The sequence below is a fragment of the Nyctereutes procyonoides genome, unplaced genomic scaffold (genome assembly GCF_905146905.1).
Source record: "Nyctereutes procyonoides isolate TBG_1078 unplaced genomic scaffold, NYPRO_anot_genome, whole genome shotgun sequence".
NCBI classification, from domain to species: Eukaryota; Metazoa; Chordata; class Mammalia; order Carnivora; family Canidae; genus Nyctereutes; species Nyctereutes procyonoides.
In genome coordinates this window covers 36,391,354-36,416,068 of record NW_026575049.1, presented here as the reverse complement: position 1 = coordinate 36,416,068, position 24,715 = coordinate 36,391,354, and the positions used below count along the sequence as shown (strand labels likewise).

The window sequence follows — 24,715 nt, the reverse complement described above, 5'->3', positions numbered from 1 at the left end:
CCTCACGGGGACCCCGGTGTGAGACTCAATCCAGGATCCCAGGATCACGACCTGAGCCCAAGGCTAGCGCCCAACCGCTGAGCCACCCAGGCATCCCTAAAGTAGTAGATTTTTAATAGTATATTGGCTTATCTTGTTTACCAGTGAATCCAATAAAATCTTAGTAAGTGAAATTATTATTATTTACATTCTAACCATTTGTCTATATTCTTTTTTTTTTTTAACCATTTCACATCTCTAAACTGCAGTAATCTTTGAATTATTAAAGTCATGGAAGAGGGTCTTAAAAAAAACAATTTGTTAAAATGAAGCACTTTTTTTTTTACTTCATTTGCAGTGTATTGATCTGAAAAAGCACTTTTTTTCTAGAGCAATCAGTTGAAATGTTAAAGACCTAAGGTTGTGATCCCAAAGAAGAAAAAAGAGGCCTCAAATAGAGTAATAAAAGATTTCCATTCCTTGAATATTTAAGTATATTTATTTGCTGAAGTTGCTGAAGTGGATTGATTGCCTGTTCACCTTTATATTCCAAAAGGATGTAGAAATTAGTATCCTTTTTAATATGTGTGGTAAGGCCATGAATTTCCAATGACTACCAAATGTTTAACTGCCCAGCCTAAAAGCCAAGATTTTCTACCAGAAAAGGTCAAACTGTATTTAGAAAGATTAGATCAGCTTGTGATAGATTAATGTCTTTGGAAAAATATTCTAGGCTCCAGAGGTAGACATAAGTTGGCAAATAGGTTAGCCTTTATGCTTAATTTGAGGTTAAGTAGTTGCTTTAAGATTATAAAGAAGTTATTTACAGCTAAAATAATATGTCTGGGATTTGCTTCAAAAATATCAGGGTGGGTAAGAAAAAAGGAAAAGGGAGAAGATAATACAGATCAGAATGAAACAAGAGTCCGTGTAATAATTGTTAAATTAAGGTGATGGGTGTATTAACTATTCTAGTTTTCTTATTTATCTGGAGTTTTCCATAAGAAAAAAGACAAAAAAGGTAATACTGGGTAAAGTTAATACTCTCTCAAAATATCTGCTGCTTAAATGAATTCTGACTTATAGTAGTTTTTTTTGTGTTTTTCTTAAAAATATGTGCTTATCACTTTAGACGATTTTCTTCATTTCTGAACTGGAGTTTTTTTAATTATTTAGAATTGGAGAAAGAAATTGAAGAACTGAAATCAAAACCTGTTGCTGGAGGAGCTGATGATATTATTAAGGTAATGCAACAGTTGTGAATATTGCTTAAATTTTTATTTATTTACTTAGAGGAAATACCTAATGACAAATCAAATTTCCTTTAAAGCTTTCAGTGTGCCAGAGTCCTGTCTGGCTTTCTGTCCCTGTTTTTCCACTTCCTCCCTGCCCTTGGTTAAGTTTTTTTACCTTTCTGACTGTAAAAAGAGTTAAATGATCTCTTCGTCCCTTTCTGTTCTGAAATGAGCATTCCTCTCGTCTTCATCCCATACACAATGTAATTAGGGGGTTGCCTTAATCACAGCCCGGCTCTTCCCTCTCTCCCTCAGAAAACTCATGTTCAGGACTTTGATGATGATTTTTAGGCTGATAGATACATAAAATCTGTTAGTAGATATATATATATTCCTGAATGTGACTAGTGACATTTCTGGCTGTTTGAAGAAGGAAATACTTGCTTATTTTTCTTGTTTTATGTTCAGCATGACCAAATCCCCTTGCCTAGACAACCAGGGACAGCACTGTTTTTCAGCCCTTTTAATTTTAGAGACTCCAGTTTTCCTTTTTCTTTTATCCTCTGCATGTGTCAGCCACCAGTGACCTATAGTTCCTTCAGGATAACACTGCAGCTTATCAGTACTCTCTCCATTTCCATGGCTATATGGTAAATGCCTTGTGTCATACTTGACTTATTTGATACCTCCCTAAACAGGCTCTCTTTAGTTTTGCATGCTCTTACTGATGCTGGTTTTGTTGTTCCCTGTCAAAGAACCTGAATTGCTTTTTCTTACTGACATGCCCTTAATACTAACTAACTGCCTCCTCCACTCCCAGCTCACCCTAGCCTTTAGAGTTTCTTTTACTTCTCAAAGCTCTGCAATAACTGTTTTTCTGTTCTATATTTATAATTTGAGTCCTGCTATTTGTTCTTTGATTATAAGCTTATAAGTCATTTTCTTGCTGGGGGGGGGAGCCCCCAACTGTGAGCAATGTACAATTGAAGGACCCACAGAGAAATACTCTAAGAAAGCTTTAAAAAGTCTCAGTGTATATCATACACTATTGTTTTGTTCTTCATTTAGCCAAGACAGTATATGAAGTATGCATAGTGTACATAAATACCATTTGGATTCACAATGTACTGATTTACCTGAGTATTAGTGAATTCATAGTAGTTTTCTTTGTTTATTTGGTTATTTTGTATTTTCTTAATCAGTGATAGCTGAAGTAAAACTACTTGATATTTACCTAAGAGTATTGATCTGGAGCCAGACACCCTGATTCAGATCTTTGGGTCCCTGCTCTGCCACGTACTACTTACGTGGCCATGGCTAAGTTCCTTTCCTTGCAGTTCCTTCATCTATAGACTAGAGAATATAAAGGTGTTGTATTTTCATAAAGGTGTTGTATTTTGAGTTAATATACACATAGCACTTAAAATTACATCTGTCACATAAGTTCTCAATAATTTATTGAATATTATGCTATTGCCATATATTTCTGGGGGGTATTTAATACATACTCACTAAAAGGATGTTTTTGTATTTGAAGAGAAATCCACAGAGACTTCTTTCTAATTTAGTATGTTAACTCTTAGCCCTTGAAACACTTGTTACATAGCTGCATTCCAGAATATCTAAATAACTGCCCCTATTTCCTCCTTATCCCCAATCAGTGTTTTCTTCTTTCTGTAAAATTTCTAAGAGGAGATTAGAAAATTTCTCTGAGTTAATGAGCTTTACTTTTCAGGTTAATTTCATATTTGAGCATGTTATCCTCACCAAGTTTCAGACAGTAAGTTTGGTAAAATTCATGAATCAAAATTCATGAATAAAACCTTTGGTTTTTAATTCTAATGAGAGAATGCTTTAGGGAGTGATTGAAAGAGATGCAGTTAATTTTCAGTTAATTTTTCAGTTAATTTTTCTATTTAAAAAAGATCCTATACTGCAATATAATAGGTTTTCTACATGTACCTTTGGAAAGCTGCTTGCTAAGTTTTTGTCTCTTCATTGGGAAAAATACACTGGAAAAATGTGACTCTGAATACAGAATTTCTGTTTGCAATATAACATTTAAAATGTATGGCATTTTTCAAGTTTTAATTGTAATTAAAATTTCTGGAATTCCTCTTATTTTTGGTAATGATCTTTTAGTGCATTGGGATACATCTAAAGTTTTATTCAAAGCTGACATGTTTGACTGTTATTTTAAAAATAGGAATAATAGTCTTTTCCATACCAGAATTTGAGGTGTATCGTATTACAGTGAACTTATATACTGCTTCCAAATGCAAGGGGAAGGTGAAAACTGCATGTTAAGATAATGAAATTTCTAGTACATGTCATCCTTGTAACTGTCTCTTTACTGGAATCAAATCTATATTTCCTGACAATTAACTCTCCATTCTGTGCTTCTAATCGTCTTTTTTTTTTTTAACAGCTGTTTTGTTAATGGCCTCTATTAATCTTCTAAAATTAATGAATGTTATTTAGGCTTTCCCTGATATTTACCAATCAGAAGTTTATATTGCAATGTATTATGTAATTTAAAAAAAGTAATTTTAAAACTAAAATAGTTTTAACCAAAATGATATATGCATATGGTTTATAAATAATGCTAATAACTAAATGACTCATTATAACACTAAATAATTTCTGGGAATATTTCTATGTTTCTAAATAATATGGTTATACTGCTATTCCTTGATTTATCCATTTTAGACATTTAGCTATTGCTATTACAGTAGATGAAAATTTAGCTCTTTCACAACTCCTACTCTCCAAAGGTCAAATAGATCAAATACTCTTTTCCATTTTTTCCTGGACCACCTCCTAACTAGAGCCATCTGTTCTGCACAAATTTTTCTGGTTGTTTTCTAGTTCTGCCACACAGATTTCCTGAAATTGGCCTTGTGCTATGATCCTGTGTTTCTACACTGCTGTCCTATATTGGCCCCCCGTCTGCTTGGTTACATATCATTCACTTTCTTAGTTAACCTCATCTTTGTAAAGCATGTCTTTCCGTAGCACTCTGAGGGTTTTATGGAAGGAAAATTTTGTTTTGTTTTGTTTTGTTTTTAAAGATTTTATTTATTTATTCATAGAGATGCAGAGAGAGAGAGAGAGAGGCAGAGACACAGGCAGAGGGAGAAGCAGGCTCCATGCAGAAAGCCTGACATGGGACTCGATCCAGGGTCTCCAGGATCATGCCCTGGGCTGCAGGCAGCGCTAAACCGCCGCTCCACCAGGGCTGCCCTGGAAGGAAGATTGTTATCCCATATTTAAGAATGGCTTTATTCTACCCGTTTGAATAATATCTGTAACTTGAACTCTAAATTTTCTGCATCTGTTTTGTTTTTCATAAAGTTTTTCTTTATTTCATGAAAGTTCAGAGGCAAGCAGATCTAGGGTGATAGTGTACTAATACTTATTTATGATTTTAATGTTTATCTAGATTTTAACCTTGAGGATTACCTTTGTCCAGATTCACGGTGGATTGGATTTATGATTTTCCTGATTGTAAAGTCTTTGGATAATTGTATCTAATTATGCAAATTTTATAGAATAACTTGGACATTGCTTCTTTTTTTGTCTGGACAAGTTCATGTGTAATTGGAATAATTTGTTCTTTGAAAATCTGATGGAATTCACCTGTAAGAGTTTCAATGTGTCCTTCCTGTAGTCCACAGTTTTTAAGCCACTAGATTGATTTGAATAGTTATTGTATTAATTATACTTTTTAATTTTTTTTCTTGAGTTAGTGAAGCTATATTTTTCTAGCAATGTTTATTCGTTTGATTTCAGTTTTTGATATTGTCATATAATTGTTCATAATCTTTTTAACTATTTAATCTCTGATTTATATGTAGACATGTTTCCTTTTTATTCGTGTTTATGACTTCTGTGTTCTCTTGGTCAGTCTTGCTAGAGGTTGTTTCATTTAGCATTTTTTTCAAAGAACTGACTCTTGTTGATCTAGTTTCTGTTTCATTACTTTCCTGTCCTGTTTAATTTCTGCAGAGAACAAATCTGTCTCTGAGGAAGACAAGACATGGGTGATCTATTATTCTAACCACTCCCTACTCAGATTGTCAACCAATCTCCAGCTTTTGAAACCCACATATTATATACTTCCCTGTTAAGGGAAACAAATACTGTTAAGTATTTGGAGCCTCCACATTCCAAGCATTTACTTTCCTATAGCATTTGCCAGCTTCTCATATGTGCTTCCCTGTGAAGGCACTTTAGGTTATACTGTGCTCTTCTAATTCAGTTCCTCCTCTACTTTTCAGTTTTCTTTATTCTTTTTTTTTTTTTTAAGATTTTATTTATTTATTTATAAGAGACACAGAGAGAGGCAGAGGACATAGGTAGAGGGAGAAGCAGGCTCACTGCAGGGAGCCCGATGTGGGACTCCATCCCTGGACCCAAGGATCATGCCCTGAGCCAAAGGCAGCCGCTCAACCACTGAGCCACCCAGGTGTCCCTACTTTTCAGTTTTCAAATATATGGTGAAATTTCCCATATCCTCACCTCTTTTTCACCTTTTCTCCTTGTGCTTATGTATAGACCTTTTTAAATCTGTTATCCTTACTTTAGTGAGCTTTGGAAAAGGTGAAGAGAAAATTACGCATGTGGTCAATCCACCATGTTTAAACTCCAGCAAACAAATCATCTTATTCCATAACAGGCATTGACTGAACGTCTAGATGCTATTCTTCTGGAAAAAGCAGAGACTGAGCAACAGTGTCTTTGTCTGAAGAAGGAAAATATTCAAATGAAGCAAGAGATTGAGGTAAAGTAACAACTTAATGTTTTTTATTTGTTGACTAATATAGTGAGGATTTTCAGAGCTAAGACCTTAACAAGCTTCTGATCTGAAGATTTTAATAATTTAAAAGAAAACAAATTGATACCTAAAAAAGAAAAAATCACCTTGCTACATGGAGATGGAGCCAATGTTGTTGCATTGCTTAATCTTCCTTATTGCTATGTCAGTCTTTGTTAAAAATTAATAAAAATACTTATTTTGTGAAATAGTACTTATTAAGTAAGTTGATTTTCACACACATTCTAAATATTATTATCTGTTCAGTTCTAGGATGCTCAATTGCCTATTGGGTCTCAGTTAATTTTCTAAAAAATCCTTTATTATTGTACTCAGGAGATGCTAATTAAAGTCATTGTGACTTAATATAACTTACACAATTGAGCACCTTTTAAAAGGAAATTAAATTCAGAGATTTCTTATTTTCAGTTATTACTTTTTAGGTTTTGTTTATTTAGTTATTACTTTGAATAACATATTTAATCACCTGCACAGAATTCTTAGAATCTCAATATCATATTTCTCTATGTACATTTTTGTTCACTTTTCTAATTAGCCTGTGGCTAATATTTTTCCTGAAGGCAGTTAGGTGTATCTTTTGTCTTAAGTAATTTTTGTGTGTGTTTTTTTTTTTTATAATAGGATTCTGTAACTAAGATGGAAGATGTGTACAAGGAGTTTGAACAATCACAAAGAAACTATGTGAAAGAAATTGAAGATCTGAAAAATGAATTAATGATAACACATTCTAAACACAGTGAAGATAAAGCTAGCTTGCAAAAGGAACTGGAAGAAGCAACAAAAAAACAGTTAGAACTTTTTGAACAACTTAAATTTCAGGGTGATTGTGAGGATAAAGTTAAAAAACTACAAGAGGAGATTCAGAATATCAGGCCAGCCTTTGAGGAGCAAATTTTATATCTGCAAAACCAATTAAGAGCTGCTACAAATGAAAAGGAGCAAGAAATTTCTCGTCTCCAAGAAGTCATTGAGGCTAATTCCCAGCATTACCAAAAAGATATTAATGGTTTGAAAGAAGAAATTTTGCAATTGAGAACTACACACCAAGAGCAGATTAAAGAATTGATGTGCCAGATTGAAGCATCTGCTAAAGAAGATGAAGCAGGAGTAAATAATTTAAACCAGCTAAGGGATAATTTAGTCACACAATGCAAGGCAAGTGAGATGTACGTTCAGGAGAAATGTGAATGTGAATTAGAAAACTTAGAGAATGCCCCAAATGCGAACCACAAAAATCAGGCATTTCCTTTGGTCTTACAAGAAGATGCAGAACAAGTAGTAAATGAAAAAGTCAAACATTTAGAAAATACTTTAAAAGAATTGGAGTCTCAACATAGTATTTTAAAAGATGAGGTAACTTACATGAATAATCTTAAATTAAAACTTGAAATTGATGCACAACATGTAAAGGATGAGTTTTTACATGAACGAGAAGACTTGGAGTTTAAAATTAATGAATTGTTGCTAGCTAAAGAAGAACAGTGCTGTGTAATTGAAAAATTAAAATCTGAACTAGACGATTCACATAAACAATTTTGCTATACTGTAGAACAACATAATAAAGAAGTGCAGAGTCTTAAAGAACACCACCAAAAAGAAATATCAGAACTAAATGAGACATTTTTATCAGTCTCCGAAAAAGAAAAATTAACATTAATGTTTGAAATACAGGGTCTTAAGGAGCAGTGTGAAAACCTACAGCAAGAAAAGCAAGAAGCAATTTTAAATTATGAGAGTTTGCGAGAAATTATGGAAATCTTACAAACAGAACTGGGGGAATCTGCTGGGAAAATAAGTCAAGAGTTTGAATCAATGAAGCAGCAGCAAGCATCTGATGTTAATGAACTTCAACAGAAGCTCAGAACTGCTTTTAATGAAAAAGATGCTCTTCTTGAAACTGTGAATCGTCTCCAGAGAGAAAATGAAAGGTTATCCCAAGAAGAATTAGTACAAGAACTTGAAAATACCATAAAAAGTCTTCAAGAAAAGAATGAAGTATGTTTAATTAGTCTGCATCAGAGAGATAAAATGATACAAGATTTTGAAGCAAAGATAAGTTCTCTTACTGAGGAAAAAAATAATTTCATAAGTAAAATAAAATTATCTGATGAAGAGATGGATAATCTCAATAAGAAATGTGAAAAGGAAGAACAATTGATCATAGAACTTAGGGGAAAAGTGAAGCAAAGTAGCCAGTACAACACTGAACTAGAACAAAAGGTAAATGAATTAACAGGAGAACTAGAAGAAACTTTAAAAGAAAAGGATCAAAATAACCAAAAACTAGAAAAGCTTATGATTCAATTAAAAGCTATGTCTGAAGACCAGGAAGCACTGTCATCTGAAGCCAAGTCTCTTTATGAGGAAAATAACAGATTAAGTTCAGAAAAGAGCCAATTGAATAGGAATTTAGAAGCTCTTCTGTCCCAAAAAGAAGGAGATTTTATGCTTAGGGAACACATTTCTGAATTAGAAAAGAAACTTCAGTTAACAGTTAAGGAACGAGATAATTTAAGTACACTGTTTGAAAATGAGCAGGATCAGAAGTTATTTGTCAAAACTCAGTTAAATGGTTTTCTTAAGCAGATGGGATCCAAAGCTTCAGAAGATGGAGAGCAAGATGTCATGAATGTCCTACAAGCTATAGGTGAATCCTTAACTAAAATAAATGAAGAAAAACACAACTTGATTTTTCAGTATGATAAGAGGGTAGCAGAGTTAGAAAAAAAGATGAAGTGCCTTCAAGAAGAGAATGTAGTTCAGTGTGAAGAACTTCGGTCTTTACTCAGAGACAATGAACAAGAGAAAGTTTTTTTAAGTAAAGAGTTAGAAGAAATCCTGTCACATAAAGAGGTCTTGCAGTCTGATCTGCTAGAAATGAAGAATGTTAATGAAAAACTAAGACTCGAAAATCAGAATCTTTTAAGTCAAGTTGAAGAAGCCTCTCAAAAATTATGTAGCAAAAATGAAACCCATGAAGAAGAACAAATTTTTGCAAAGGAACTTGAAAATCTGAGGTTATCACTAGAACAAAAAGAAGCTGAATTGCAGAATGTGAGAGCAGAATTGTTATTATTAAAGGTACTATTATTTTAATTTTATTAGTTTAAATAAACACTTAGCTCTAGTCCTAGATTCTAGAAAATATGAAACTAAAATTTTACACTTTGAAGTCAGAAGTAAAGTTTCATTATTTAAGCTCAAATGACAATTTTCTGAAAGTACATTAAACATTTTCATGTTGTGTATCGTCTAGTCACATTGGGGACTTTCTGGTTTTAAATCATTTTAAAATCTTGATCCTGCATAAGATTAAATAATTTGAGGGTTAAATGTCCGTGTCAAAATTGTTCGACTAGGCACCACTAGAACTACATGAAAAAGACTTGGATTTCATTCTTGCGTTATATACATATATATACCCTTCTTAAAGTACACTGTTGAGCAGAAAAGTGGGCTATTGCAGTATTTAACTTTAGCCAAGATTTTAGACTTTTCTCCAAAAAGTTTATGAAAGTATGATAAACTGCGATCATTTAACCTTTCCCTTATTACATTATGTGTTTGATGTGTGTCAGGTTGTTCATCTTGGTCTTGGATGCTACTGTTTTTCTATAGTAAATATATGTATGATAATGTCAGTATTATCTGGTCTATAAAGGTAAAAAAAACCTGGTCATCAGATTGCTTTTTGTGTGTTTTCTTTAATGAGGATTTTCTTGTACATGACATGATGGTCAGTTCTTTGTGGAGAATGAAGTGATTTTCTTTTTGTGTTTCCTATAAAATCTAGGATTCCTTAGAGAAATCACCCATAGAAAATGATCAACCTTCTTTACTAAAAGAGCTGGAAGAAAAAATAGGTATGATTTTATATATGTTGTTGCAATAAATTATACAGATTCTTCTAGTATTAGAGTAGATTGAGAAATGTAGTAGCCAATTAATGAGTTATTAAATCATAATAACTAGCTATCTCTTTCTAATGTCCTCATTCTTGCTTCTCTGCCATCTGTTTGCAGTTTGGCAGTTTGTTTACTGCCAAAATTACCAATTTGTTGTTTAATCCAAAGGACTGATGTGATTCCCTTTATAAATGGTTCCATGATTGTTTGGGGATTTTTTTTTTTTTTTCATTCATTTAGCAAACTTTACTTTGATGCCAGCCTATTTCTGCCCTGGTAATAGCAAAGTGATTAAGATACAGACCATGTCTTCAAAGAGTTCAGTGCCAGAAGGGGCTATTATTGTAGTAGCTTGAGGTATGGAGAAGGTATAGTGCTGACAGCGCAGGAAGGCATGATTAACTGTCTTGAATAAGGACAACATCACAGAATGGGCTATACTTTTGTTGTGTCTTGAAGAATGAGAAATTTGACAAGAGAAGAAAGGTATTCTGCTAGAAGGGCACAGCAGGTACATGCATGTTAACATCTATAACATCAAGGAGCATACCAAGAAGTTCCTGGAGAGGCAGGAGTCCGATCACAAAAGCTATAGAATGTGTGCAGAGGAGTTAGGACTTTGTCCTAACACATCTTCATCATATTAACGTTATGGGGTACCTATTTCATTTCCACTGAAAGGAAACAAATATTTAAGTGACCATAGTTCTTTAGTGCCGAGTTTGTCTGGTGAAGGAAGTTAGAAGATTTTATAATGAATGTGTTTTCTTGCAGTGGATGATTGGGGCAAGTGGAGTTAGATGTAATTAGAACTAAGTTTGAGGCAAGTTGTTTGGGTTTTATTTTGAGTTTATTTATTTATTTGACAGAGAGTAGAAGCAGGGGGAGCAGCAGGCAGAGGGAGAGGGAGAAGCAGGCTCCTCACTGACCAGGGAACCCAATGTGGGGCTGGAGTCCACGACCCTGGGATCATGACCTGAGCTGAAGGCAAACCTTTAACAGACTGGGCCATCTCGGTGCACCCTAGGCAAGTTTAAATAACCAAAATGTAGATGTCAGGTAGATTGCTAAATATGCAAATCTGGAGTTAGGGAGAGGGAGCTGGACCAGACATAAAAAGTTAGTTAACATAATAGTTGCGTTAAAAGGCATGAGATGGAGATCACCAAGGAAGTGAATGTAGAAAAAAGATGAAGACCAGAGACAGTTCTCTGTCATTTAAAAATCCAAAAGACTGGAACAGCAAAGGGCATTGAGAAGGAACATCCAGCAAGTTAGGAAACCCCAGAGCATAAAATGTTTTGGAAATTAAGACCAATGAATTGCCAGTGATGGAAGTGTTTGAAGAGGGAACAAATACTTAGCTGTGGTAAATGCTGTAATAGGTCAAGTAACATTAGTGCAATGAGCTAATCATTAGATTAAGCAACATAAGGGTTATTGGTAACTTGATAACCTGTTTTGTGATATGCTAAGGCCACAGCCTGATTGAAATGAATTCAAGAAAAAAAAAATGAAGGAAGAGAAATTTGAGAGCATGTGTACACAGCTCTTACACAGGATAAGAGATGAGATGATATCCAGAGGGGAAGTGTGGTGATTTACCTTTGTGTGTGTAATGTTTCACCAATCCTTTTGTGGCCTCTTCCCTTCCTCTTTGGTGCTTCCACTGTTCGATCTTGGCTTTAAGTTCTTGATATTTTCCTTATTGCATATTAGGGGAAAAAATCCATTAGGGGGATTTGCTGCACAAAAGAGAGGAAGCATTGCTGCACTGATGCCTGAATTGGAGAGAACATAGGATGAAATGCAGAAGTAGAACAGTTGCCACACACAGAGAGAGACAGAACAGTCATCTGGAGCAGCAGAGGAAGGCAAAAGATGTGAGCACAGGTGCACTAGATTAATGAGCAAGGACACAAATTCAGATTGTAATTTAAGCAGAAATAGCAAGAACTATCTGGCACACAGAAGTCAAAATAAAGGAGATGGCTAAAGACATTAAGGGAGAGATCAGGATTGGATAGTAAAACACATTATGGTTTAGTTGTAAAATCATACCTACCAACCAAGAGGAGTGTGCCTACGAGCCTAAGTATTTAACTGTGCCTGGTATTTTCCCTACATGACCCTGATTTGCAAATTGCCACCTAAAGTCCTACCATACTTGAGTTTCTAGGAAATCTTTTTTTTCTTTTTTTTAAGATTTTATTTGTTTATTTGAAAGAGAAATCACAAGAAGGGATGGGGAAGGGCAGAGGGAGAAGGAGAAGCTAACTCCTCACTGAGCAGGGAACCTGACATGAGCTTTGATCCCAGGACCTTGAGATTGTGACCTGAGCCGAAGGTAGATCCTTAACTGAGCCACCCAGGTGCCCTCTAGGAAATATTTTAATATATTTTTTTAGGATTTTATTTATTTATTCTTGAGAGAGACAGAGAAAGAGAAAGGCAGAGACATAAGCAGAGAGAAGCAGGTTCCATGCAGGGAGCCCTATGTGAGACTCAATCCCGGGACTCTAAGATCATGCCCTGAGCCAAAGACAGTCACTCAACTGCTGAGCCACCCAGGTGTCCCGGAAATCTTTTAATATTAAAGGAGTAGGAGTACTAATACCCTCTTCAATTTCTAGCTGCTTATGAAATGATTTTTTTTAAAGTAGGTTATTTTGATGGATTGTAGGAAATGGGCATTTTGTATGTTGTTTGCCTTGCTTAGGTAATGCATAATTAAGCTGTCACTTTAAAAAATAGATACTAATACTTTTCTGTACTTATTTTATTACTTTTAATTGCAAATTACAGATTTTGTGTTCCAGATTAAAAGTCAATTTCTAAGCCTGCCCTCAGTAAATAATTTAGATTTTTTCTTTTTGAATTTATAATTTTTTTCATTTGTGTTTTTAGGATATCTGGAAAAAGAATCCAAAGAGAAAGAGGAAAAAATAAATAAGATAAAACTAGTTGCTGTGAAGGCAAAGAAAGAACTAGATTCTAGCAAAAAAGAGGTAAAGTGACTTAAAAATGCAAAATTCAAGAATCTTACATATTAGAAAATCTAGTTTTTCTGTCCATAAAAAAACTTCTTATCATATTTAAAATAGGCCCAGACTCTACGGGAAGAGCTAGACTCTGTTCGATCAGAAAAGGATCAGTTGTCTACTTCCATGAGAGATCTCATTCAAGGAGCAGAAAGCTATAAGGTAAAAATAGTTATTTTAATATCAAGTTATCTTTGTAACTTCCAAGTTAAAGAATATGCTAGAAATGTAAAACTCTTTTCCCTAACACAGTCACCTTGTATTGTAAATCCTTTTTTTTTATTGTTTTTTTTGTGTGTGTAATGTGGTAGCATCCTAGTATCAAGATTTTAAGTGTCTAAACTTTAAAGTTCCTTCAAAACTATTGTTTTTTAAAACTAAATTTCTGTTTTGCGATTTTTTTTTTAATAAATAAGTAACAAAAATGATGGCTATTATTACTGTTATTATTTTATATTCTGGCCAAGTGAATAACCTTGAAGCTCAAAGAACAAGTTTAAAAGAAAGTGAAAGAATTTTTTGAAGGTAATAACGCTTGTCAACCTAACGAGAATCTATTTTAAAAAAATAATAAAACAAGAGTGCAGTGAAATCACTAAATGTAAGATAAATACCATCACATTCTTTTATGTATCCAGCAAATATTTATACAGTCAGGCTAAATAGTGAGTACTAGGGAAATGCAGTCAATCAAATACACTAAATTCCTGGCCTTTTAGGACTTAAATTTCAGTGGCAATAATAGACAAAATATAAGAAACTACTGTGTAGAACAGTAAAGGTGATTGTAAAGATGAGAGTGAGCCATGTGGGACTGACTGAAATAAGAAAATTCCAAAAATTTTATTTTTTGGAAGAACTCTAATGAGAAAATTCAGCACTTCGTGAAGAAAACTGTAAAAATATATATGGCAACTATTATCATTTGAAATATTAGTTTTCAGATTGGTTTATATGTTCTAAAACAGTTTCACTAAAAAAATGTAGGATTTTTTTTGGATTGGGCAATCTTGTTAATTCTAAATTTCAAATGGAAAATAAGCTCACAAGAGTACTTAATATTTTTTAAAGTGAAAAAAGAAAATGGACATCTTGCTTTAGCAAATGCTAAACTTTTTTATGAAATCATAATTTGATACATTTTGGATGTAAAAATAAGACATTAATTTAACAGAAGACATGGAGACTTCTGCATAACAACAAACACTTCTAGGCCAGGCTCTCTTCTAAGCCCTTTACATATCTTATCACACTTAATTCTCAAAAAAAAACCCAAGAAATATGTTACTAACTAACGTTGCCAGTTTACAAGCAAGGAATATGAGGCACAAAGAGATTAAGAGACTCAACTCACAGAACAAATAGCATAGTAAAGCCAAGATTAGATTCAGGCAGCCTGGTTCCAGATCTATTCTAATACCAACTAAGCTACACTACCCCAGTAAGATTTGAAAACCTAGAAACCAACAAAGAAGGAATTAGATGACTACTTCAAATAATTGAGCTAGATTTTTACTTCATTCCCACACACCAAAATAAATTCTAGATGGATTTAAAGAATTTTGTCAAAAGTGAAAGGGATTTTTGAAAACCTAGTATAAAACATTTAATCACTTGATTTCTGGCTAAACTTAAAGCAGTTAACAAAGTTACCAAAAAAGCGATTGAACTGTATAAAATATAAAATTAACATGAAAATATGACAAGGAATTAATATCCTTAATATATAAAGGTATTTAACCAATTCATTTTTTAATACACTTATTTAAAGTTTAATATAGGCTTGTCTTTTATAAACCATTAGCAGCTTGCTTCTTTCAAGTGTTTAAGAACACCATAATCTAATTTATTAATTTCCTCCATAGGTAGACCAGGTGTGTCAAATTCTTTGTTTAAAATAATAGATTTCAAAAGACTGAAAAAAGAGAATGGAGTATCAAAGAACTGTGAGATAAGAACAAAAGATATAACTGCATAATAAAAATGCTTCATAGGCAAAGAAAAACCTGCCTTTCAACAAATGTAAAAAGTTCTTTAGAGAAGGAAATGATATAGGTCAGACTTAGAAAAAACAACACAATATTGCAAAAAAAATGGAAGGGTTAACCTGACCTCACCTATAATACTACAGCTATCAAGACAATGTGGTATTGGTGGATGAATAGACAAATAGATCAGTCGAACAGAATAGAGAGCTCAGAAATACACCCATATAAATATAGTCAACTGATCTTTGACAGTTGAGCAAAGATGATGTTTTCAGCAAGTGGTGCTGGAACAACTAACATGCACATGCAAAAAAAAAAAAAAAAAAGGAACCTACACCCAGACCGTATATCCTTCACAAAAATTAACTCAAAGTAGATCACAAGCCTAAATGTAAAACATTAGACTATGAAATTCCTGAAAGATAACAGGACAAAACCTATAAATTTGGGTATGGCAGTGACTTTTTAGATAGAACACCAAGGGTACAACCCATGAAAGAATTGATTTTATATATATATTTTATATATATATATACACACACACACACACACACACACACACTTCATTTACATTAAAAATTTCCATTCTTTGAAAATGTCAAGAGAAACAGAAAATACTTGCAAAAGACATGTATCTGATGAAGAACTGTTATCCCAAAATATGCAAAGAACTACTAAAACTCAACAGTAAGAAAACAAAAACCTGAATAAAAAATAGGTCAAAAATTTACGAGATACCGCACCAAAGAAGATAGATGGCAGATAAGCACATGAAAGATATTCCACACCATGTGTCATCAGGGAAGTGCAAATGAAAACAATGAGATAACCACTGCACACCTCTTAGAATGGCCAAAATCTGAAACACCAACAACACTAAATGCTGAAAAGGAAATGGAGCAAGGAACACTTAGGAGCTCCAGTGGGGATGCAAAATAGTAAGTACAGCCATTTGGTGAGAACTGTGGCAGTTTCTTAACAAAACCAAGTATGTTCTTAACATAGAATCAATAACCGTTGGTATTTACCCAATGGAGTTGAAAACATATCCACACAAAAACCTGCACATAGGTGTTTATAGCAGCTTTATTTATGATTGCCAAAATTTGGGAACAACTGAAGTCCTCTTCAGTAGGTGAATGGATGGACTGTGGTACATTCAAACAATGGAATATTATTCAGCATTAAAAAGAAATGAGCTATCAAGCCATGAAAAGGCATGGAGGAAACTTAAATGTATACTACTACCAAGCAAAAGAACCAACCTGAAAAGTCTATGTAATGTAGGATTCCAACTATATGACATTCTGGAAAAGGCAAAAGACAGTTTAAAAAAAAAAAAAAAAAGTTTCCTAGGGGTTTGGGGGAGGAAGGGATAAATATAAATAGGTGGAACAAAAGTTTTTTTCTTTTTAGTTTGTGAAACTGTGATAATCTATAATGGTGGATGTATGTCATTTTAAATTTGTCTAAACCCAGAGAATGTACAACTCCAAAAATGAACCGTAATGTAAACCATGGACTTTGGATGATGATGTGTTTGTATAGGGTTGTCATTTATAATAAGTGTATCACTGTAATGGGGACTGTTGATAATGTCGGGCTCTGTATTTGATGTGGAAGGATAATGAAAAGCCTCTGTGCCTTCCTCTCAGTTTTGGTGTGAACCTAAACTCTAAAAAAAAAAAAAAAAAAAATGAAGTCTATTAAAACGTTTTTAAAATAGGTTTTATAGTTGTAAAATCTTTTCAGTCTTTGAGTGAGGTTGGAATTCCATTTGTGATGAAACAGCAGGATTTAAGATTAAATCAGCAGTGCTGATATGTTTAAGAATGATGGTCACTAAAAGCAATCCAAAACTTGAGGCGTCACAATTGTGGATTTCAAGCTGTATTACAAAGCTGTAGTGATCAAGACAGTGTGGTACTGGCACAAAAACACAGAGATCAATGAACAGAGTAGAGAACCCAGAAATAGACCTACAACTATGTGGTCAACTAATCTTCAACAAAGCAGGAAAGAATATCCAATGGAAAAAAGACAGTCTCTTTAACAAATGGTGCTGGGAAAACTGAACAGCAATATGCAGAAGAATGAAACGACCATTGTATTACGTCATATACAAATAAATTCAAAATAGATGAAAAACCTAAAAGTGAGAAAAGACATCATCAAAATCCTATAGGAGAACACGGGCAGCAACCTCTTTAACCTCTGCCATAGCAACTTCTTACCTGACATGTTGCTGGAGGCAAGGGAAACAAAAGCAAGAATGAATTATTGGGACTTCATCAAGATAAAAAGCTTATTTGCACAGCAAAGGAAACAACAAAACTAAAAGGTACCTATGTAATAGGAGAAGATATTTGTGAATGACATATCTGTAAAAGGTTAGTATCCAAAATCGAAAAGAATTTACTAAACCCACCACCCAAAAAAAATAAATAATCCAGTTAGGAAATGGGCAGAAGACATAAATAGACATTTTTCTAAAGAAGACATCCAGTTGGCTAGCAGATACATGACAAGATACTCAACATCCCTTATCCCCAGGGAAATACATATCCAAACCACAGTGAGGTACCACCTCACTCCTGTCAGAATAGCTGAAATTAACAACCAAGAAACAACTGATGTTGGCGAGGATGCGGAGAAAGGGAAGCTCTCTTACACTGTTGGTGGGAATACAAACTGGTGCAGCCACTCTGGAAAACAGTATGGAGGTTCCTCAAAAAGTTAAAAATAGAGCTACCCTATGACCCAGCAATTGCAGTACTAGGTATTTTCCCAAAGGATAGAGAAATACTCAAAGGGACATGTACACCCCAATGTTTATAGCAGCATTATCAACAATAACCAAACTATGGAAAGAGCCCAAATGTCTATCAATGGATGAATGGATGAAGAAGATGTGGCATATGTATATATACATAAAATGGAATGCGTCAAGGAAATTAGGCCATGTATGGCATTTATTTTTTTGTTCCAATGCTCTCCTTAGGAATGATATGTGATTATAGTCAGAATTTCCTATAGAAAGCCATTATTTATTACAGTCAGCTTTAGTATTCAAGTTTTGCAGTCCTTGACAACTGTTAGAACCATAGTGAGTAAAAACAAAGAAGACCTGATAGAGCTTAAGAGGAAAAAGATCTCTGATCTATAGAGTTAGAGGAATCTACACAAATACAAAACAAGCATGGAATCTTCTCTGTGTGGAAAACAAGACAAATGATTTCTCAATATGCCAGGAAGTAATAATCCTCAGAAAAGTGAACGTGGACACACATATACATAAGCCAGAAGATTCTAGATTTCCAATTCCTGCTTTTGCCAATCACAAGATGGGTAGACCATAAAATTGAAACTCAGGTTCTAATGCTTAGGTACCTGTGTGGATAATAGTTGATTATGTATAAATCAGAATTGGAAACAAAATTAGATTTGGCAAGCAAGATCCAGAAAGAGCATATAATTGTCAAACATGAGACCCCAGAGGAGTCTGAGGAGAGCCAAGGACATGAAAGTTCTGGTCTGGATGAAGGCCACTTTTTAGGCTTTCCAAAAAAAACATTTAAAGAGAACTCGGGTTTTGTTATTTTGCACACAAATTCATTTACATGAAGGAGAGCAGAAGGTAGTTCTCCAGGAACAAAACAAAATGGGATTTATAAGAGAGGAAAAATCCACACACGGTCTGGAAACAATCTCATTGTACATATTTTGGAGGATAACCTTATTTGCAAGTATGTTGCAAAAAGATCTGAGTATTTTGTTCTTCAGAAGGGGCCAACCAGAAATACTAAGAAAATTCCTTTGGTTTTAGAGTCCAGAAAATTGTAAACATTTGCCACAGAGAATGAGCCTTTTTATAAAATATCTTCCCCTGTTCTTCCATTAGTACCTCTATATTTCTCTCATCAGAATTCTTTAGGTGGAAGTTAGTAGGCAACTTTAAATTTTATGTTTCAGAAGTTTATTTTTGTTGATGACTAGAATATTTAGCTTACAGATATTAAATATTGTATAAACGTGAAATCCTTTTGCCTTTGAATAGCTCCCCCATACTAAAAGTCATCTGAATTTTGCTAATTTTATTATATAATGCCAGTTAAATATTCTAAATATTGAACTTAAATACTGTAAGCTTTCAGAATGGACTCAAATGTTATATCAATATGGCTTGATAATACAGTCCGACTGGTTGAATGTATAATAATTGCCTGAAGTTAAATCCTTTTGTCTTTTATTGAAGAATCTTTTATTAGAATATGACAAGCAGTCAGAGCAGTTGGATTTGGAAAAAGAACGTGCTAATAATTTTGAGCATCACATAGAAGACCTTACAAGACAATTAAGGAATTTGACTTTTCAGGTAAAAAAAAAAAAAAAAAAAAAAAAAAAAATTGAGGTAGAATTGACATATAACATCATGTTAATTAAGATTTAGGTGTACAACATCATGATTTGTATATATTGTGAAATCTAGTTAACACCTATCACCGTACGTAGTTAAAAATTTTGTTCTTGTGGGACACCAGGGGGCTCAAGTGGTTGAGCATCTGCCTTTGGCTCAGGTCCCGATCCTGTGGTTCTAGGATTGAGTCCTGCATCTGGCTCCCCATAGGGAGCCTGCTTCTCCCTCTGTCTGTGTCTCTACCTCTCTCTCTGTGTCTCTCATGGATAAATAAATAAAGTCTTTAAAAAAATTTTTTTTTCGGGATTCCTGGGTGGCGCAGCGGTTTGGCGCCTGCCTTTGGCCCTGGGCACGATCCTGGAGACTAGGGATCGAATCCCACGTCGGGCTCTCTGCATGGAGCCTGCTTCTCCCTCTGTCTGTGTCTCTGCCTCTCTGTCTCTCTCTCTGTGACTATCATGAATAAATAAATAAAATTAAGAAAAAAATTTTTTTCTTGTGATTAGGACTTTAAAAAAAATAACTTTTAAGATTTACTCTTAGCAACTTTCAAATATTCATTCAATACATTGTTATTAACTATAGCACCATACTTTATATTACATTTCATGACTTATTTTATAACTGGAAGTTTGTTTCCTTTGAATCCTTCACTCCTTTCACCCACATCCCGCCCTGTGCCTCTGGAATATTCTCTCTGAGCTTAGCTGTTATTTATTTTTTTTTCCATATAGGTGAAATCATACAGTATTTGTCTTTTTCTATCTGACTTATTTCTGTTAGCATCATGTTCTTGAGGTCCATTCATGTTGTCACAGATTGCAAGATTTCATACTTCTGTATGGCCAAATACTATCCTATTGGATGTATACACCACATTTTCTTTATCCATTTCATCCATCAATGAACACTTAGGTTGCATCCTTATCCTGGCTATTGTAAGTCATGCTGCAGTGAACATGGCTGTACATGTATCTTTTTGAGCTACTGGTTTTGTTTTATTTGGATAAATATCCAGAAGTTGAAATATTGGATCATTTGGTGGTTTTGTTTTTAATTTTCAGGAGCTTCCATACTCTTATCTACAGTGGCTGTACCAATTTATATTCTCATCAACATTGCACAGGCATTCTCTTTTCTCAACATCCTTGCCAACACTTCTTGTTTCTGGGGTGGTTGCAGGTTTGTTTTTGTATTTTGTTTGTTTTGTTTTCTTAACAGCCATTCTAACAGGTATGAGATGATATTTCATTGTGGTTTTAAATCTTTTTTCTAAAGATTTTATTTATTCATGAGAGAGACAGAGATAGAGACAGAGAAATAGACAAAGGGAGAAGCAGACTCCCTATGGGGAGCCTGATATGGGACACAATCCCAGGATCATGCCCTGCGCCCAATGCAGATGCTCAACCACCCAGGCGTCCCTCGTTGTGGTTTTGATTTACATTTCTCTGATGATCCATGATGTTGAGCATCTTCTCATGTACCTATTGGCCATCTATATGTTTTTAGGAAAATGTCTGTTTATATATTCTGCCCATTTTTAAGTTGAATTTTTGGTTTTTACTATTGAGTTGTAGGAGTTCTTTATTTAGAATATTAACCCTTTATCAGATACAGGATTTGCAAATAATCTCTTCCATTCTGTAGGCTGCCTTTTCATTCTGTTGATGGTTTCCTTTGTTTTTGTTTTTGTTTTTTTTGATGGTTTCCTTTGTTAAGAAGTTTTTGAGTTTGAGGGGATCCCTGGGTGACTCAGCAGTTTGGCACCTGCCTTTGGCCCAGGGCGTGATCCTGGAGTCGAGTTTGATTCAGTCCCACTTACTGATTTTTTGGTTTTGTTGCCTTTGATTTTGGTGTCAGGTTCAAAAAATTGATGACATACCAATGTCAAGGAGCTTACTGCCAATCTCTTGAAAGTCTTATGGTTTTAGGTCTTACATTCAAATCTTGAAACCATTTTCAGTTAATTTTTGTGTAAGGAATAAGATAGTGGTCCAGTTTCATTCTTTTTTAAGTGGCCATCCAACTTGTCCAACACCATTTTTTGAAGAGACTATCTTTTTCTCATTGTATATTCTTGGCTCCTTTGTTATAAATGAATTGACTAGACATGCGTGGGTTTTTTTCTGGACTCTTTTTTTCTGTTTCATTGATCTATGTGTCTGTTATTATGCCAGCACTATACTGTTTTGAGTATTGTTCTTTTATAAAGGTTTGAAATCAGGAAGCATGATCCCTCCAGTTTTGTTCTTCTTTTTCAAGATTGCTTTGGTTATTTGGGCTCTTTTGTGGTTCTGTACAAATTTTAGAATTGTTGTTCTAGTTAGTTCTATAGAAAATGCCATTGGATTTTTGATAGGGATTACACCCAATCTATAGATTGCTTTGGTCAGATAGCAATATTTTAATATTTGAAAGATATTAATTCTTCCAATCTATGAACATAGAATATTTTTCCATTTGTATCATCTTCAGTTTATTTCATCAGTGTTTTATAGCTTTAAATATACAGGTCTTTCATCTCTTTGGTTCAATTTATTACTAGATTTTTGTTTTCTTTATGATGCAGTTGTAAGTGGTATTATTTATTCTTACTTTCTCTTCCTGATAGTTTGTTATTAAAGTATACAAACACAACAGATTTCTGTATATTGATCTTGTATTCTGCAGCTGTATTGAATTCAGATATTAGCTCTAACTTTTTTTCAGTGGAGTCTTTAAGATTTCCTATACGTAGTAACCATCTGTGAATAGTGAGTTTTACTTCTTCCTTTCTAATTTGGATGCCTGTTTTTTTTTTTTTTTCTTGCTTATTGCTGTAGCTAGGACTTCTAACACCATGTTAAGTAAGAATGGCAAGAGTGGAAATCTTATCTTGTTCCTGATCGTAGAGGAAAAGCTTTTCACCACTGAGTATGGTGTAGCTGTGGGCTTCATATATGGCATTTTCTTATGTTCAGGTTCGTTCCTCTGCGCCCACTTTGTTGAAAGGACCTTTTTTTTTTTTTAATTTTTTTAATTTTTTTTTTTTGAAAGGACCTTTCAGGTAATTTTAAATTGAGTAAATGCAAACATGAAAAATGTAATTAAGTATATTTCAATTTCAAAATTTTTGCATAAAAATTAAAATTAATAAAAACTTAGTATCATTTTCTTTTTCCCATTGTTGGGAGAAGAATATGACAAAACAACTGACAACTATCCTGTCTTACCTATTGCTCTACTTCTCAGCTTCTTGGGTGTTTTGGTTTTGTTTTTGTTTCTTTTTTTGCCTTTTCCTCTGCCAGTGCTCCTGGTCTCTTGTAATGTTAAATTGATTTTAACAGTAATAGTGTTTTAAACTTATTTTTGATTTTATATTATGTGGAATTATTTTTGAAATCTTCATTTTTCATACTGTGCCAGTAATCTTATAATGCATCATTTTATTCTTCTTCTCCTGTACATATTTTCTGCATGTTTACAGTCATAAATCATTTGTCATTCTAGTGTGAAAAATTAAATTCTGATAATGAAGATCTCTTAGCTCGTATTGAGACACTACAGTCTAACGTGAAGTTATTAGAAGTACAGATTTTAGAAGTCCAAAAAGCTAAAGCAGTGGCAGACAAAGAGTTGGAAGCTGAAAAACTTCAGAAAGAGCAGAAGATAAAGGTAAAAACAGTCCTGTGGGGTTACTTTATATTTATATATATTTACTTGATATTTTTATCACATCATTTAAGTGAAGTAAAGACTTACTAATGAGTAGCATTTGTGAATACAACAGAGTTGTTTAATTCCTTGATGTATGTCAACTATGAATTGGAGAATCCCCAGCTATGATTTTTGGGGTGCATGTTTTTTATATATTAAAAGATTTTCAAGCTTTTTGTACTTTAATATGTTAGATTTATTTTATAGACCCTTAAAAATACCATTTTAATGTTGGTTGGTTTGGGGGGCGGGGTGGCAATATTTTTAATTTCAGGAGCATGCCAGTTCTATAAATGAACTTGAAGAACTTCAGCTACAACTTCAGAAGGAAAAGAAACAGCTTCAGAAAACCATGCAAGAATTAGAGCTGGTTAGAAAGGTAAAAATAAAACCCCAAATTCCAAACTGAAGTCGGTATTCATAGTGTTAAACGATTCTGATAGTTTAGAAAAGACAAATTTCAAAAGCAAGGTTTTTGAGGCATAAACATAATCATGTATAAATTGTTGGACTCACGAAATGGAAAGTTTAACATTTTTGTAAATGCTGTCTTTTCAGAAGAATAGGCTCACAAATGGTTTGATACTTCCTTTTTTGTACAGGATTGTTATATGACACATGAAGATTTAATTAATGTCAAAAGTTAGAATTCATATCATATTTAAAATCTTTGGCTTATTTTTCTCTACTTTTTTCAAGATGAGGCTAAAAAGAAAAGTATTGTAAGAGCTGTTTAAATGTTAGCATTTTATAAATAAGAGCTCCATGTGTAGAACTGTCAGTTGTAGTTAATGAAAACTATGATGAAATTCAATGAAAATATTTTATAAAATTACAAAATAGAAAGTGCCAATTTCTAGTTTTTTCATATGATGTATAAACTTTCTGTATTACAGAAAAGCATAATTGGATGTGTTTATTCCTTTGGCATAATTTATAGTTAGCAATTAGCAATTTTACAAATAACATTAAACTATTATGTGGATCTTTTATTTCTGATATGTGCAGGATGCCCAGCAAACCACATTGATGAATATGGAAATAGCTGATTATGAACGTTTGATGAAAGAACTAAATCAAAATTTAGCTAATAAAAATAGCAAGATAGAAGATTTGGAGCAAGAAATTAAAATTCAGAAGCAGAAACAAGAAACTCTGCAAGAAGAAATGAGTGAGTAAAACAAAATTCACTTTAACTTAAAATAATTTCATCATAACAGAATACAGGGAAGCAACCTTATTTGTGCATTTCACCAGTCTTTGACTGCCAAACAGATCTTTCACACAATGCTAAATATTCTTAAGGACGATGAGGATTGTAAAACTATTTTTTGTTTAGATGTGTACAGTCCGTATTGGTGCATAATGCATTCATTTACTTAAATATTTAAGTACAAGCTGCATGAGTGATACAAAGATAAAGAATGGTCTTGTCCACAATTTGCTGGTTGTCAAGCAGTGTGGGATCATTTAAATATCAGTGAAATCTTTTTTTAAGGTGATTATATTCCACTTTCTCCATAAAATAATTTCTAACATTAAGCCTCTAAAGATGTATATATATGCCTGTAGGCACTCTTTCAGCCACATCTCCTAAATTGGTATGCTATACTT

At 33.7% G+C, this 24,715-nt stretch overlaps 1 protein-coding gene across 2 annotated transcripts in view; it reads left to right on the top strand.

Annotated features, from left to right (window-relative positions):
* Positions 1 to 24,715, top strand: part of GCC2 (GRIP and coiled-coil domain containing 2) — a 54,226-nt gene that overhangs the window by 1,884 nt on the left and 27,627 nt on the right. Inside the window, exons 4-13 of one of the 2 annotated variants that reach the window (XM_055327880.1) lie at positions 1,156 to 1,223; positions 5,893 to 5,997; positions 6,673 to 9,132; positions 9,845 to 9,914; positions 12,864 to 12,964; positions 13,061 to 13,159; positions 19,241 to 19,360; positions 22,895 to 23,059; positions 23,376 to 23,480; positions 24,110 to 24,272. In XM_055327880.1, the coding sequence (XP_055183855.1) occupies positions 1,156 to 1,223; positions 5,893 to 5,997; positions 6,673 to 9,132; positions 9,845 to 9,914; positions 12,864 to 12,964; positions 13,061 to 13,159; positions 19,241 to 19,360; positions 22,895 to 23,059; positions 23,376 to 23,480; positions 24,110 to 24,272 (3,456 nt within the window). The remainder of the gene's footprint in view (positions 1 to 1,155; positions 1,224 to 5,892; positions 5,998 to 6,672; positions 9,133 to 9,844; positions 9,915 to 12,863; positions 12,965 to 13,060; positions 13,160 to 19,240; positions 19,361 to 22,894; positions 23,060 to 23,375; positions 23,481 to 24,109; positions 24,273 to 24,715) is intronic. The other variant, XM_055327881.1, reaches the window with a different exon arrangement.